Here is an 18254-nt window from a genome sequence, read left to right as displayed (position 1 = left end):
TAAACCTTGCGCTCTTATTTCAAGGTTGTTGTTAATGCTGTGGCTATTTGAACAGTTTCCTTCATACATTCGGTTCAACAACATTGTTAAAACACATTTATCATTCAATGGAGCTGTGCGTATGCTTTAGACCCTTACATTTTTGCTCCGTCCATGCAATAAATGCGTAGGCTTCGACTGCTCAGGTAATGTCGTCGGTATGACCGAGAGCCATTGAAAAACTACAGAAAAGCAAAACTACGTCACTTTAGCATTACTGGCCACGAGTACTAAGGAGAGATCACACATCAGCTGCTCAAAAAATGTGTCCGTGAGACGAACTGAGCGCGAGCGCAATCTTGTGACAGTCACAGGCGGTTAGTGGAGTGCGTGAAGGAGAGATGCGAGGGCACGAACACTGTTCAAGGTCTCCATTAATTCGTGCTTATAGTAATTGCGATTCATTCGATTCTTAGCGTTTTAAATCGATTACTGTCCGAAATCAACAATTCACGATTCAAAATTCCATGTTTCAAAATCGATGCATATGCATTGTCAGGGTTTGTAATCGATGCATCGAGAAAATTTTCGAATGAGCGGCAATTCAGCTATGCCTAAAATAAAATAACATACACAAAGTTTAAATAGGTAGGCCTATACAATATTGAAAATAAGTAAACACTGTGGAACCAAATAAATAGCCTACGAAACGTAAAACGTTTATTAGCTAAATGAATAAGAAAGCTTGGAGGCACGGCATACACCTTGATGTCAAATAAAATAAATTACATGAAGTTTAAATAAAGTAAAAATCGGCAAACATTGTGAAACCAATTAAATGAATATTTACAAAAAAAACTTCCAATGTCACCTTAGATAAATGGCAAAAGTCAGCAGGCTTTTCAAAATTCAAAGTATTGACAAACAGGCGCTTTTGCATTTCGTTTAAAAACGAATCACCTGCTATCGTCTTGTCTGTCTCACCTCACTCTTCTTTTCAGTCAGCTCGACTCACTCTCCTCACGTGGTAAATAAAATCTGATCTGTGATGCGACTGTCGTTCGGCACGCTGCATTGAGAAGCCACATTCAGTTTTTAATTGTAGTGTCTGTAGTGACTCTAACTGAACTAAATTATTTTTATTGCTATAAAAAAATCAAAACCATGGTGGCGGGCGGTGCCGCGGTGGGCAAGTGACGTAACCGGTGTTGCGGCTTCACACCGGTAAAACCGTCAACACAGTCTATCGCAGCAAGCCTAGTGTGGAACGACTTGAGGGTGAGTAATTAATGACAGAACTTTCACTTTTGGGTGAACTAAACGTTTGTTTTGTTACACATCACCTGAAAACAGCATAGATCGATTCTTGGGCCTTAAGAGTCGATATTGGTTCATTAAAATAAGAATTGATTAAAATCCAGAAATTTATATTTTTAAGCCAGCCCCAGTTGCTAAGGTGTTTTTGAAGAGCTTTTTAGCATGTTATGATGCTTGACTTATTGAATCACAGTGAATCTTATAATTTCCAAAATATGATTTTTGTGTGTGTTGCAAATAGTAGTCATACACTGAAAAAGAAATCTGGTTTAGGATTTACTTTGAAACAACTACCACTCAGAAATTGCTAATAAGTTTCACAAATAATTACAAAGGAATAGCAAGTAACGCATTGAATTTAAATATGAAATTTTGAAGTAGACTGCAATAGTATTTTCTTGTAAAACGTACTTCAGTTAGCCGTTTTATTTACAACTTCGAAAAATATTTTTTTTCAGTGTAGATGAGCCGTTGAAGTAAGGCTGGGCGATATAGATAAAAAATGTATCAACGATATAATGTTTCATATCATTCGGTATCGAACCTATAACCTTTTTAAAACAAAGAGCAATAGAAAAAAATGCTTAAATGTAACCACTGTATTTTTAAATTAACCCAATTTATTCAGACAAACAACAAATATTTTTAGTTTTAAAAGTCAAACAATAAAAAATTAAACAAATATCTTCTAATGTTTTATATGCAGATTAAATAGGTCTTAAGGAAACTTTTGTCTTGTCTCCCGATGCCAAAGGAGGGCGCAGTGAGCAAAATAATGCAGCACATTTAAATTGTGAACGCATAAGTCAAAAAAAAAAAATCGGTGAAAGGCGATCCACAGCGCAAAGTTGTAGTATTTCCTCAGCGACCAGCACGGATCAGCTCCAGGTATGACGAAGCAGATATCGTCCTCTTTTGGAAGACCAAACAAAGTAGGTTCGCTTTCACAACGAATCACACAGTGCCTTCACGACACGGCAACAGTACTACAGCGAGAATAAAAGTTACGCCTTTGTTACTTTCTTTGCATGAACATTTGGGCGGCGTTATGCAAATCTTCCCAGATAGTGAGGTAGATATGTGGGGGCGTGTTAGAACGAGCCGTTTTAGGTAGGCGTGGTTGACTCTTAACTTTTATAAAGAATATCTCTTTGGATTTGAGACTTTAGTCTTTTCAACTTTACAGATCTTCTTTATGCACCAAGAGCTTGTAACACTCCAAAGAGAAAGGAAAAATTTAAAACGCATCATATGACCCCTTTAAGTGAACACTACTCTGCAGCTGTAGTGTAGCTGTGAGCCGCACTGACTGTAATGTGGACCGCTGGTGTGAGAAAGGCAACACATGCACGTGTCCTCTAGTATGCACGCTAATTTGTGGGTTTGTGTTAAGTCTCTGTGGTCTTTTTTTGTTTTCCACATTTATTTATTTTTTTTGCCATTTACTGGTGTCGGAGACTGTTCCAGTGGGTGTGTTGTTTGCCAGCTGGGCGTTCCTCCTCTTGTTAATGTGAGCGTGTGGCGGCCGTGGGTGCGCTTTTATTCCAGCCGTGTTTGCATTAGTTCATACAAACACAGCCAAGCGTGTAAACGCTGCTCTCCACCAGCTTCAGGCAGACAGCTCGCTGCATGGTTTAATGTCTCGGCTGAAGCATGACTGATTTGGGGAAGGATGCTTTGGGGAGGACATCGCCACACAGATGAGATCTGATGCCGTGTGAGCAACTGCCTGGATTCAACCACATAGTGCTTTTGCGGAAACACAAAGATGAGGACCTGATATTTGGGCTGACATGATATTTATTACAGTTAATTTGTTTGCTTACCCCAAAAATTAAAACCGTCCTTTACTTGCCCTCATGTTGTTCTAAATATGGCTTTTCCTTGAATTTTATGAAATCTCCTTGAAGATTATCCAGCAACTCAATTTCCTTCTATTGAAAGCATCATAAAAGTGGTCCATGTGATTCCTGCCCTATTCAATATTTAAAGGGTTAGTTTTATTAAAAAATAAAAAGTTATCAAATACTTCCCCTATGTTGTTACAAACCTATGAAACTTTCATTCATCAATGCAAAGCATCTGCATGAACTTTCAACTGAGGGACTGAAATCTGAGGATTCATATAAAACGTCTTTATTTGTGCTTCGAGTGTGAGTGAAAATCTTATGGGTATGGAAAAACATCAGATGAGTATTTGATGACAGAATTTTAAGTTTTGAATGAACTCTCCCTTTATGGTTTTATTCACTGAAAGTCTACATGGCGATAAAGTCGCCAATAGATTCGGCTTTTGCATTATAGAAAAGTAGCATTATAAAAGGTTTTTAAGGAGCACCTTCACACCACACACACATGCACCTGTTATCTCATTCAGGACCAGTAAACTACTGTTTATGACTACCAATCCAAAGTGCTTTATAGTGCATGCATTTTACTTTTTATGCATACAGAATGCATTTTGTAAAAAAATGTAGATGCTTTGATTGCGTTGTCAGTAAACGTGATCTAGGCCGTGTTTTTCAATGTTGTTCTTTGTACACGTGCAAATTTTTCTTAGTTTGAGTGGCATGAGTGTTGTTTTTACTGTAAAATGTTTTATTTAAAAAAAAAAATGGTAAAGACCCATTCTTTCTGTTTTTATAAATTGATGGTTTTTATAGCCATTGTTTATAGGGGCAACCACTCAACTTCATAACCAGTTCTTCAACCAGCTGTTTTTTTTTTTTTAAATGCATGAACTTGCAAACTGGACTTGTAAAGTGTAATTTTTCTAATCTTGAGTTTGCGATTTCATTTATATTTCTGCATTCAACGGGTGATTTACGCAGTTTACAGTGCAATCAAATTATACAGTTTATCAATATGTGCGTTGAGGCCAATTCACAGTACGTTATTTTTGATCTGGTGTTTGATTGGAATGTTAGTCTAATTTTCTTTATTTTAATATAAAACATAAGCACACACTATTCTCTGTCTGTACTGTACGACTAACTGTGTTGGTCTCAGTGGTGAGGAGGTAGACCAGACTGACAGGCAGCTGTTGAAGACTAGGGGGGTACGAGGGCTAACAGATGAGCGGCTGGAGTGATTCTTATTTTTAGCCATGAATCGGAGCGCTTCCCGCTGAGAATAAGGAGACATTACAACAGCGTCGACTTCCTCACGCAGTTCTCAAACTAAAACACAAAGTTGAGTCTGTGTGTGCAATGGGTGACCTTTATTAGTCAAAACTTTGATTTCATTGTTAACGAGTCAAGATGGTCAGTGAAAAGTTAACTGATATGGGCTGAAGCCATTGTTTAGATAGCAGGGTAACCTATTGATAATAAATTGCATTACATATCAAATTTATCACCATCTGTAGTCATATCAACTGAGACCTACACAATTTACTCTATTCACAAACTTTTTCACAACAAAAAAGAAAAGTACTGTTGAGTACTCATGAATTATCCCTTTATGGGCCAATAGTCAATTAGGGATGCAGCGATTATAGGTTTTGTTGGTACGATTATTGTCTGAGGAATAATCACGGTTTTACGATTATGACGATTATGCATTTATTCACTTCCCAACAATGTACAATTGTTGTAATATAAACAATTTATACTAATGTATAAAATCACATGAACACTCTTTAGATATTAAAGTGTTATTTATTGCTGGCTTTTGAAACAGAAATAACACAGTAACCAACAATACAGCAAAAAATTATAATAAACAAAAGACAAACAGAAGTCCATCTCTCCCACTGGAATTAAAAAAAGGTGACCTCTGCTCTGTAAACATCCATTTCAGTATTTCTCTTTTGAAAATAACAAATGGAAATAGATCACAAAAGTATTTAATGTTTTCCGTTTGTACAATCTTTACATTTCTTTTGGACCCGGGGTAGAGAATTTGGAAACATGGTGAAAAAAACATCTTGTTGGTTTTTACTTATGAATAATGCTACAACAGGGATAGTAAATAAAGTTAATGAAGTAGCCTATTATTAATATACGAAAAATATTAACTTTATTTGTCCCACAGGGGAAAATGTATGCCTCTGATAAGCACGTCATTTTAAGCTGGTGCACCACTAGTGTAACTTTGTTTTCGTTTTGCACAAGCTGCAACAGTTCCGTTCCGTGTAACAGAAACACTCAGTTTAGCGGAACCTTTACGATTAATTAACCGTGACGTTTTAAAGCGCGGTTAATCGCGAAACCAGTTAATCGCTGCATCCCTATAGTCAATGTAGAATGAACGTAACTGGCCAAATATTGGCTGATTTATTTATTTTTATTTAGTAAACTGATAAATCTTTTTCCTCTCTTTTTCTAGACTTTGTGTCCTTGTTTGACTTGGAAAACGATCTTCCAGATGAGTTGATACCCAACGGAGACCTGGGGCTGATGTCCATGCCCTCTAATGGAGACGGAGGGGTGGGGAGCCGGATGGGGGGCACCGTCCAGGACGCTGCTGCCAAGCACAGGCAGCTGTCCCAGCTCCTGCAGGCAGGGAGCGGCTCTGGTCTGGCTGGAAACCTCAGCCCTCAGTCTGGAATGGGTGGCCAACTGGGTGCCTTGGGGAAGAGTCCCATGGGCCAGGGCTCACCCGGTCACCAGACCCAACCGCCAAAGCCGGTTGGCAACCCTACCGGTCAGGGCAACATCAGTCCGGGTATGGGCCTCAGTGCAGGTTTCAACCCAGCCATGCTGAACAATAACAACCAGTCTCATGGACTCATGGGGCAGAACATGGCTCCGCAGGGGCAGATGATGAATGGCGTGATGGGGCCGGCCGGAAGAGGCAGGGCAGCTCCGGGGATGCAGTACCAGGGTCAGGCCATGCAGGCAGCACCGGGTGCCGGGCAAGGGGTCAGCGTTTCTGGCAGCGTATTGGCGGAGACACTTACCCAGGGTGCACCACAGATGGGGGCACACAATGCCATCAATCCCCAGCAAGCGGGAAACATGAACAAGGTAAGTCGCCATTGCTGTTTTTTATGTCTTGCGTCCAAAAAATGTTCAGTGTGGTTGGGTGTAATGATTAGGCAAGCTTACACGAATACAGATAAACAAATTGTTTCAGTTTCGACCAGTTTCGTTTGTGTAGTTTCAGTTTCAACCTATTATTTCCACTACAATTGGTGGAGTAAGAAACTCGTGCTGTTTGTTACTTGGATTTAGGAAGGTTTACTACTTGTTGCATGATGGTTCGCTAATTGTTTCGCCATTTTTCTTATCAAGTATCAAAATGCAAGCCTTAAAGTGACAGGAAATTGTGGGTTATGTTCAGCTTGAGGTGTATGGACGGCATCTGTGACATGCTGTGTTTTATGATGGATATTTTCACCCCATATATATATATATATATATATATATATATATATATATATATATATCATTGAATGGGGGAGCATAAGAGATGGGAAATAGAAACTTCTTTCTACAAATAAAGGTAGTTCATAGAAAAAAATAAAGATTTTGACTGGTCATTTGGAAATTCTGTCTGATACATTGTACTAGTACAGATGATTGCTGTTGGCATTTGTTTGTTGTTTGGTTAATATTGCAGTGGTGCTTAGTTACAGTAGTTGTTGTGTGGGTTGAATCGGTCATGTTTAAAGGAATAGTTCACCCAAAAATGAAAATTTGCTGAAAATTTACTCACCCTCACCCACTGCAGTGAATGGGTGCAGTCAGAATGAGAGTCCAAAAAGCTGATAAAAACATCACAATAATCAACAAGTAGCCTAATCCACACCACTCCTGTCCATCAGTTCATGAATCCATTAGTAATTCATTAAGACATTTGAACTAAAATACAAGACTCTGTCTGTAATATTGCTTTCTCCAGTGAAAAGTGGTCTCGTTTGAATCAGGAGAGAAATCTGCACAGATCAACCCAGCGAAAACTATTCTAAACAAATGACTGAGTACATTTTCATGTTTGGGTGAACGGTTTCATTATTCTGCTCTGCTGCTGCTCATGTAATTTTCACACGTAGACCATCTCATGTCCATGAAATGTGCATTAAGATCATGAAAGCACTGTAAGTTCTCCCCGTTTTTACATTTGCACAATTCCAAACAAATAAATACACTTAAATGGTTGTTGGCTGTAGCACTAAACACATAGTAGTTTAAGCATTTAATTCTTTGTCTGTTTGCTTACATTCCTACATGAATGGATTCTTCATATACATAAAAACATGGCTGGTAAAAAAGAAAAAAAAGTAAGTTCTTAAAGGGTGCCATAGAATGCAAAAATCACTTTTATAAGGTGTTTGAACACAGTTGTGTGGCTGCAGTGTGTGAAAACAACCAGCCTATAATGGTAAAAATCCACCCACTCATTGTTTTATAATCCCAATAAATCATAAACCATCTCTCCACACTAGCAGTTCCAGATTTCTCACTACTATGACTTCATACTCGGGGAAAGTCCTGCCCATTTGTGATGCCCTCTGCCCTATTAGCATATACGTTACACAGCCCTGAGTGAGAAGCAGTGGTCCGCCGTTTTCTTGCTGTAGCTGCTGGAGGTACTATGTCATGCAGTTCCAGATTTCTCACTACTATGACTTCATACTCGGGGAAAGTCCTGCCCATTTGTGACGCCCTCTGCCCTATTAGCATATACGTTACACAGCCCTGAGTGAGAAGCAGTGGTCCGCCATTACTGTTTTCTTGCTGTAGCTGCTGGAGGTACTATGTCATCGCCAAAGAGCCATTAAAAGTGTCATGTGTTGGGATGCACCAATGAACATAGGAGTCTCCATAGACCGCTGAGGACACGGTGATTAAATTTCATTTTCAAAGGAAATGTCCCGGAAAAAAACGGGAAAGCCCTATACGTTTGTGTTAACATTTTACGCCGTACTGCCTCACAAACGAGGGTCAGTTCAGCGCTGGAGTTGTGCAAAGATTGCTTCTGAAAGAGGGATCGATACCAACGCTTCGTGCGCAAACGTCCAGACAAAGTAAGCATCAAGCCTCATATTTTGTTTTCCAAAAGAGCTTCTTGGCTCTCTGTAAGGCTACTGTTGCTAAAGCTACCATTGTCTCTGCCTGTTTTCACCAATGTTGCCTTCACGTGCTACCAGAATGATCGTAAATAGGAATGTGATAGTTAAAAATTGCATTTGGAAGCAATGTGAGGATCAGTAACATGGTCACCACCAGTTAAACCGTAACACCGTAATGCCCGCGAGCATGAGCTCGTGAAGCTCCTCACTCTTCTGAAAAGGGAGGCGGGAGCACCAGCTCATTTTCATTTAAAGGGGACAAACACAAAAAACAGCGCGTTTTGGCTCATACCCTAAAAGTGGCAATTTCAACAAGCTATAAAAAATGATTTTGAGATAAAACTTCACATACACACTCTGGGGGGACATCAGAGAACAATTTAAAATATTGTATCAATGCATTCTATGGCACCTTTAAATCATTCTTCACAAGACTATTGATCTTATTGTGAACAATTCATCCATGGTTATATATATATATATATATTTCCCCTCTTAATTTCATAACTCGATCTACTGGTGAAACAGACTTCTCTCTTGTAATTTCTCCAGCCAATAATTCCCATTCTTACAACCAACCTCAAGCTCACATTCAGATCCTCCTTAATCCAATCAACAACTGATGAATTGAACCAAGACAGTGTTTAACATGAATCTATGCCTGCTTGAGCTTTTCAGACATTTGAAGGAAAGATTGCACAGAAAGGTAGTTGTGGCTATCGCATGTGTCTTACTGTTGTGGTTTTACAGGAAACCAATCGGAAACCAGTGTGCTGCTCGCACTGTGCTTTTGTCACTAGTGCACGCTCTTGTGTTGAGATGTTGGGTTCATATCGAGAAATCAGTCACTCGATGGAGTTTGCAACTGAAATATTGTGAATAACATCACACAGGCTGCCAGAGCGATCACGGGTTTCCATATCTGCTGTGTTTGTTCAGAGGTGAATAGATGTGCTGTCAGCAGTGTGGCGTGTGTTTGCATTGCACACAGATTATGAGAGTCACAAGAGCAGGTGAAGTGTGTGAGATCAGTCCACAGCTGTGTGCCAGCGCTCGTGTCTGTACTGTCCGCTCGGTCTCAGCTCTCATGTGTCCTGTTCAGAGGAAATCTGCATTAGATTTCTCACAAGATCTCACAAGTTTTTTTCTGGGTTCTGTTCATGGAATAATCCAGTTCATCATCATACAGAATGTCTAATCAAATTAGTTAATCTTTAACAGTTTAATAACAAAAATGACATTTTAACCACATTTTTAAGCAAATTAAAATATAACTAATGCATTTTAGAGCCAGGTGGTGTGATATGTGTGTGCGATTAGAATGTGGGATTTTGCTTTTCTGTTTATTTTGCGGTGGGCATATTTGTATGGCTGTTAGTAGACAGAACTGATTTATGCTACTTGCACATGAGAATCAGTAAGGTCGAAACTTGCTGCATTAAATTTGGCATGAAGTAATTCACCCCATTTATATTTAAATTAGGGCTGGGTGATAAATTGATAACGATAATTATCGCAATATAATTTTAAAACGATATGAAGAGTTCGATAAATGTTTTCTATAATGTTCATTTTACCAAAAGCCAGGGATGGGTACCGAAACCCGGTATTTAATCGGTCCCGGGGCTAAATCATGAAAGACCGGAGTATCGATAAGCTCTGACGTTAATGGTTCTGCTATCGTTACTGGAGAAATTAATAAAACACACATACATTTATTACATTACATTCACAGTGGTGCGCATTCGTTCCTCCCTAAAACCCAAACTTAACGTCAGAATCAGCTCAATCGGTGATTGTTGTAAGATGCTGTCTTTACTGTTGCTAAATTGCAGGACATGTTTGATAAAACGTTGAAAGCACAATCCGCAAAAGAGACGCTGTTACTCAGGCTGAAATGTGTGCACGCGACGTGCTCCAAAACGGACAAACAAATTACACTTTGAGCTTCGGGCGCATGTCCAATCGATCAAATACACACAAAAATGTCAAAATGTCCACCTTGAAGAGTTTTAGTTTTACTTAAACACAGTTTATGTCTTATGTGGAGGAGAACAGTTGCGAAAAAATCTGATGTGTGTCAATATATTGTCTTAAAGTGACAGACTGGTGCTTGGGCCATCAAAATGCAAATCTGCTCTTAATCTGAATAACGTTATAGCTTTAACAAGCATGAATCTATCAATACATGCACTGAAAACTATGCAGTGTTCATTTACATTTGGTTACTTTTAGATTTCTTTTGTAGGCTATTACTTACCTGAACAGTAATGTTAGTAGAACTTCATGGAAAAATTACAGCACTGTTTATTTCATTTCATTTGTATATTTGTTTTATTGTATTTGTCAGTTTGTTTTACTTTGTTTCTTTGTTCATGTTCTTACTGTATCTTATCTTATGTATAAAACACTAAAAATGCCTGCACACTGGTGCATTTACAAACAACAGTTTGTGATCTGGCTCTTGATTTTATCGTTTAGTTTTTTTTTGCGGGGAGGCAAACAAATAAAAAATGCGCGCTGCGTAGTAAAACCGTCTATGGTAATTCATGTTGGCCAAAACACAAGGAAACGTGTTGTGAAAAAAATATCATCGGCAATCACAGACATTCGCATTTGGATAGGATTAGTTTTCACAGAGAATCACTGAGTTTCCCGAAAAACAGTAGGTAATTTGCTCTGGAATTAATACAGAGGTTGTGAGAAAAACACAGACGTGGCAAATTCTGAACATCATGTGAAATTTCCCTAATGACCTGTAAAACTAGTCCCGTCCGAATAGGGCGTAAAGGGGTGGTTGATTGCGATTTTTCACTTTTTTTAATGTTAGTTGGTGTGTAATGTTGCTGTTTGAGCGTAAACAATATCTGCAAAGTTGCGGCGCTGAAAGTTCAATTCAAACGGAGATATCGTCTTTTAAAATTCTGGCACTTTAATGCCTACAAAAACTGCTCGTAGGGACTGTGAGTTACTTCCCGGGTTTGTGACATCACAAACCCAGACAAACCCTGTCCCTGGGAAAGTGCAGCAAAGGGGGCGAGGCCATGTTGTGCTGCTTTAGAGAAAAGAAAGAAAACTAGGGGTGCACGTAAAAATCTATTCGTATATGAATCGTGATTCTGTCTTCTAATGATTCTAATGGATTCACAAGCTTCAAAATCAATGTTCTAAAGCAGCGTTCTCAATCCTGTTCCTCGCGTTGCCCTGCTCTACACACACACACTATGGCAAGCCGTTTTAACATTTAATCTGTAAGCCGTACTAGTATCTATTTTCATGGTACTAGTATCTATTTTTTAGATACTAGTATCTTTTCCATTAAGTACTAGTACTTATTCATTAGGTACTAGTGCTTATTCTTTAGCTACTAGTGCTTATTCTTTAGGTACTAGTGTTTATTCTTTAGGTACTAGTGTCTTTTGTAAAGTTACTCTCTCTCTCTCTCTCTCTCTCTCTCTCTCTCTCTCTCTCACATATTCACCGGAACACATGCCGCTGAGATGAGGGGCGGGACGCTTAGACGCAACAATGAAAAATTCGCTATTTGTTGTGTATGTTTTGCATGATGATATGTTCTCCACAGGAACCGGAGCTGATCGCGGCCACACTAATTCATATGTTTATACCGGCCAGCCGCGGCACGTTTCTGAAGCGGCTCTCCACGCTGCTTTGCTAAAAGTAGTCTTTTGTGAGTTGTCGGAGCCGTAAGGGATAACGGTAACATAAAGCGCTGATCGTGGGCTGCTTTTAAATGAACATTTATTTATAAAACAAAATATCTTCTTTGGCCATATTAGCCTACTCTAGTGTTGTCACGGTACCAAAATTTCAGTATTCGGTACCAATACCAGCAAGAATCCACGGTTCTCAGTACCAAAGCAAAACATAAAAACATGCTAATTGAACAACATTTTTATTAATAATATATAATTATATATAATTAAATATACAAAACCAATGCCATTATTTATACTTATTTAAAAGTGTTTAAAGTTTTCCCACAGGTAATAAAAGTATGAAAAAAGTAAACAAGTTTCACCCAAAAGTTTATTCATAGTTCTGCTGCCAGAACATCTGTTCTGCAGTGGGCTGAGTCTGACCAAATGCAACATTAGATCATTGACACCAGCTAAAATATAACTTTTTAGGAAATAACAAACCTCAGCTTTTATAATAAATTTAGATAAGATTACAAATATTAAGTGTATATCAAATAGTTGGAAACTGTAGTATTAAAAACACTTTACAATAAGATTTCATTGAACAAAATGAACAAAATTTGCATTCCAGTGGCTAAATATCACGTTAGTGGGGTCGTTTTTCAACCCGCGGCAACAGTGTTAGAGCAGCCCAATTCCTGCGGACTTGGCAACACCGGAAGAGGATAGCTTTCGGATCGCGCCTCAAGAACTGGGTTGACGAGGTACTCGGTACCACCGGTATTTAAGAAAACCCGGTACCGTAACGTTTTCATTTTTTTAGTACCGACTTGGTACCGAAATACCGGGTCTTTTGACAACACTAGCCTACTCAATAGCATTAACACAGGCTTTACTCCTTTCAAACTTTATCTGGAATGTCACCGTTTCTGTCACTGCAACTTCCCGATCAGGCGAACGAACACACACCCACACAAAATCATCTGCCTCATGAAAAAAAATTATAAAAAAAAAAAAAATGTAGTTTATGATTTTACCCACCCGCAAATAATCAGAATGCATTTTTTTTTATTACCCGACCCACGGATTATCCGCAGCTCCCATGGATATAGCTAGACCCTTTTTCTGTCCGTGCCGTTTTTCTGTGGGCAGAGCTTAGGTGGAGGCAGAAAGATTCCCCTGACTGCTTCACTAACGCTAGCTATGAATGTTGTTAGCTTGTTTTTGTTGTTTTTTTTTAACAATGACTGGAGAAAATCCGATTTGACCTGCATATGTAAAGTCACTCGCTGTCCAGGATTGTGACTGTTATTTGAAAAGGTTAACTTTAACGGACGAAACCAGATTGGCCGACCCTACACGCTAGCTCAAAGCATGGATGATCTGACAGTATTAACTCCGGTTGAATGATTCACATCTATAGAGAAACCTAACGTGTAACGTTATAATAAAGAGAAACTCACCTGTGTCTGTCTAGTCATGAAGGTGCATATATATTTCAATTTCAGCAGGCAACTAATTTTACAGCTACATTAGAGTGAACTAGGCCAAAATACAAAAAAAAAGTTAAACATTCAATGTGATGGATATGTTATTTGAAGATGTATGTGTCATGTAATGATACAAAGTTATTTTAAAGTATATACTTCCTGTAAATGATGTAAGTTTACAGTGACATTACATACTTTTACTTTACAATACAGTACATTTAAATTAAGATGTGAATATTTTCTAGAAATAAAAATTCCAGAAACTAATTTTAAACTATGTATTTGATTATTTTTTTTTCTTACCAAGTTCTTAAAAATTCCAGCCACAATCAATCACAACAATGTATATATACAATTACAGATCATTAAGCATATAAATCGTCAGTTTGTTGTTTTACACATGCACACAGACATTATTACATACGCGACATAGTCGTGAGACGCTTAAGAAATATTTAGACTCATAACACAAACCATAATACATAACAACAAAAAAACAACACTATATTTAACCTTTTCTGACAAGTGTGTGCTGCAAACGCAAGCATTTTTGACTATCGTTTCTGTCCAGTCCGCTCGTTTTATCGCATTTAACCACAGCTGTCATCTTTTTTTTTTTGTCAGGCGGTGGCAGCAGGGTATGCTTTAAAATTTTAAATTGGAGCCTCTACTATGTCGATTCTGGCACCCAACATCACAATAAGACAATATTTTAAGCTCTTTATGTAGCTGAGTCTGCGCTGGTTTGAATTGGCCGCCTCCAGTTTCCCCTTTGTTTTGCCTCCAGCTAGCTCGGTGACGTAATTGTGACGTCAGCCCTAAAAGGGTCTATAGGAAAAGCAAAATATGTTTGCTGCGTAAATCAGGCAGACTTACTGAAAATGCAAATTCATTTCTCTGCCAGCAGGAGTTGCTTTAAAGTGGGAGAAACAGAGGTTTCCCCAGTAACGGCTGTACACAAAGCAGCGCTGAGCTTACAAACGCTGCTTTATCAGGCATATAACATGCACGATGAAATGAAAATGACATCGAAAATTTTCTAAAGATAGTCTTCCTGCATATAATAATACTTTTGATTTTTAAACGTGCAGTACGTGCTCATGTTTATTCAACGAAGCCTTTTGGAAAATCAGTCAATTTTGATATTGTGGCGAGCGCCACAAATAAATAAATGTATGGGAAACATCCCACAGCACAACCACCTGAGCCCAGCTTCAGCCTACTCATCACCTTAACTTTAACTGAGTTTGTAGCCGGCGCCATAGCCAGACTGATAAACAAACACAGACCGGAAGTTAACTCCGGGCCAGGCGCGTGCGCCAGATGAAACGGTCTATATAAATTTTGAATTTTTGGTATCGGCCGATCACTATGACAAGAAATTGGTACTCCGTATTGGCTGCAAAAATCCTGATCGGAGCATCCCTAAAATAAACAATAATGAAGTTATTTTATAATGACTGTACATTGAAGATTTGAAAATAAGTATAAATAAATGATATTCAATCGCTGCATTTTTTTTATTTTTTTTTCAGAAAGATGCAGTGGTAACCTTAACAGTTTATTTTAAGATTAAAATTTTTTTAATGGTCTAAAACAGAAGAGTTGTAAAAATTCTGAAACTTTTAGAGCTCATAATTTGTTCAAAAATATAACATATTACACATTAATGAATAAATCAGTATATATAAAATTTAATTTAAGTGTCATGTTTGTGATTTTTTTTTTGTTCATGTAAGCTATAGCTTCTGACCTTTAAATCAAAACATACTCATGATTTTATGGCATCAACTACTGCTTTATTTAATCAGAAACAGTCTAAATATTATTTGTGTATTTTGTTTTCATTTTATTAGAAGTAGGCCAACAGCACCCCCTACGAAATAAAAACTCCTTACCGAATGGGCATTAGGACCCAGGGGAGGCTGCTGCTGCTGCTGCATGTGTTATTACTGTCGACTATATCACACACTAAACGCGTCATTCTGTACTTGCATTCTCAGTTTAAATGCAGCGATCCAAAACCATGAATCTGGTCATTCAGGCAAAACTTTGCTTCAAGAATGAGCCACAATGCTGACACGATCTAATCACTTGCACACCCTAGCCAGACTGATAAACAAACACAGACCGGAAGTTAACTCCGGGCCAGGCGCGTGCGCCAGATGAAACGGTCTATATAAATTTTGAATTTTTGGTATCGGCCGATCACTATGACAAGAAATTGGTACTCCGTATTGGCTGCAAAAATCCTGATCGGAGCATCCCTAAAATAAACAATAATGAAGTTATTTTATAATGACTGTACATTGAAGATTTGAAAATAAGTATAAATAAATGATATTCAATCGCTGCATTTTTTTTATTTTTTTTTCAGAAAGATGCAGTGGTAACCTTAACAGTTTATTTTAAGATTAAAATTTTTTTAATGGTCTAAAACAGAAGAGTTGTAAAAATTCTGAAACTTTTAGAGCTCATAATTTGTTCAAAAATATAACATATTACACATTAATGAATAAATCAGTATATATAAAATTTAATTTAAGTGTCATGTTTGTGATTTTTTTTTTGTTCATGTAAGCTATAGCTTCTGACCTTTAAATCAAAACATACTCATGATTTTATGGCATCAACTACTGCTTTATTTAATCAGAAACAGTCTAAATATTATTTGTGTATTTTGTTTTCATTTTATTAGAAGTAGGCCAACAGCACCCCCTACGAAATAAAAACTCCTTACCGAATGGGCATTAGGACCCAGGGGAGGCTGCTGCTGCTGCTGCATGTGTTATTACTGTCGACTATATCACACACTAAACGCGTCATTCTGTACTTGCATTCTCAGTTTAAATGCAGCGATCCAAAACCATGAATCTGGTCATTCAGGCAAAACTTTGCTTCAAGAATGAGCCACAATGCTGACACGATCTAATCACTTGCACACCCTGAGCACATGTGAGTTAATGTATTCCTCTTATCGGCAAGACATATAGGCATAATTTTTCATATCGGTCTGATGCCGATATTTACATTTTAAAGCCGTTACCGGCCAATTCCGATATTGGTCCGATAATATCGTGCATCCCTAGGCTGTTTTTAGCCTTACGCTGGAGTTTGATCACTTTCCAGCAACAGAACTAAGTAAATAAATAATTAAATAAATTGACACGATAATATCACGTATCGGCGATCTCACAGGCAGACGATATGAAAATTGAGCATATCGTCCAACACTAATGTATAAATTATTTAGTCAATTTCAGGTGCAGTTACATTAATGTAAATATTTTCAGTTAACTTTTATTGACAAAAAGGTCCATTACCTGTTGTCGATATTGTAGGGAATGCAAAAAACGTTGCATTCGAATTTTAGGTGTGTGCTATAGGGCTGTCAAAATGGCTGAAAAACTAAATTAGAATTTTGTGCTTAAATTATCAATATTCGAATTATATTCAAATTTAAATGGCATTATTTCAGTTAGGGGAAAAAAGCTTTTTGCTCCTCTCCTGAGGTTACAAGAGGGCGCATCGAGGAAAATATTACTTACGCACATTCACTTCAAAGCAATAAAATAACACGACTATCTTTGAAAAAGTGCATAATGTTTAAAATAATGTTTATAAACCATATATAATTAATAAAATTGCTTAAACATTTAGAAACAAATCAGCATCATGCATGTATGTATGGTTTAATACAAAGGACCGAAAATCAATCAAAAAGAGTACTTTCTTTGCATTCGAATTTTAGGTGTGTGCTATAGGGCTGTCAAAATGGCTGAAAAACTAAATTAGAATTTTGTGCTTAAATTATCAATATTCGAATTATATTCAAATTTAAATGGCATTATTTCAGTTAGGGGAAAAAAGCTTTTTGCTCCTCTCCTGAGGTTACAAGAGGGCGCATCGAGGAAAATATTACTTACGCACATTCACTTCAAAGCAATAAAATAACACGACTATCTTTGAAAAAGTGCATAATGTTTAAAATAATGTTTATAAACCATATATAATTAATAAAATTGCTTCAACATTTAGAAACAAATCAGCATCATGCATGTATGTATGGTTTAATACAAAGGACTGAAAATCAATCAAAAAGAGTACTTTCTTCCTTTAAAAACATGAGATGCAGTGGGATGGGGAAAAACCGCCAAGTCTTGATGTTTTTTAAAAGTTGAACTTACATTAATTTTACATGGCTTTCTAAACATGCCACTCTCTTGTGCGAGACACGAGTGCAACAGTGATAAATATCCCTATAGAAAATGTGATAAATAGGCATATGTTCTGTGTGAACGGCTTGGATTCAGTTTAAACAACATCATCTCATGTGGTTGCCGCTCCTTCGTCGAATCCGCCGGCTGCGCCGTTCTCAACCCCGCCGCCTCTGCTCACTCTATCCCGGTCTCAGCGCACGCTAAGCCGCGGCTTCAAACGCGAGTTTTGGGCAGTGTAGAGTAGCACTTGTTGTTTGTCATTTCTCCGATCACAAATGCAGACAGGGTTTTATGTTTACGCGGCGCGATGCAACGCAACGCGTAAAAAGACAGTAAGTCATTATAATCAGTAATTATGTCCCCACTGGATGCAACAAATGCCTCGTTTGTAATGGGTTTTAATGTTTTTGTCTCGTCGCTCTGGCCGGACACGGCATCAACAGTATGGTGGTGAGGGGCGTAACATTTCCGTCTCACGCTTGAGGTATTCGGCCAATCACAATGCACTGGATAGCTGGCCAATCACAGCACACCGATGAAACTGATGAGCTTTGTAAAAGTCAACGCGTTT

The 18254-nt window shown here is 38.0% G+C and overlaps 1 protein-coding gene across 1 annotated transcript in view; it reads left to right on the top strand.

Annotated features, from left to right (window-relative positions):
* LOC107601576 (CREB-binding protein-like) overlaps window positions 1–18254 on the top strand; it is a 58151-nt gene that overhangs the window by 10723 nt on the left and 29174 nt on the right. Inside the window, exon 2 of the mRNA XM_016293812.1 lies at window positions 5626–6266. Within this exon, the coding sequence (XP_016149298.1) occupies window positions 5626–6266 (641 nt within the window). The remainder of the gene's footprint in view (window positions 1–5625; window positions 6267–18254) is intronic.

The sequence above is a fragment of the Sinocyclocheilus grahami genome, unplaced genomic scaffold, assembly GCF_001515645.1.
Source record: "Sinocyclocheilus grahami isolate Dianchi unplaced genomic scaffold, SAMN03320097.WGS_v1.1 scaffold307.1, whole genome shotgun sequence".
Classification (NCBI taxonomy): domain Eukaryota; kingdom Metazoa; phylum Chordata; class Actinopteri; order Cypriniformes; family Cyprinidae; genus Sinocyclocheilus; species Sinocyclocheilus grahami.
Note: the sequence above shows the minus strand (reverse complement) of the source record. Positions and strands in the feature narration are given on the sequence as shown.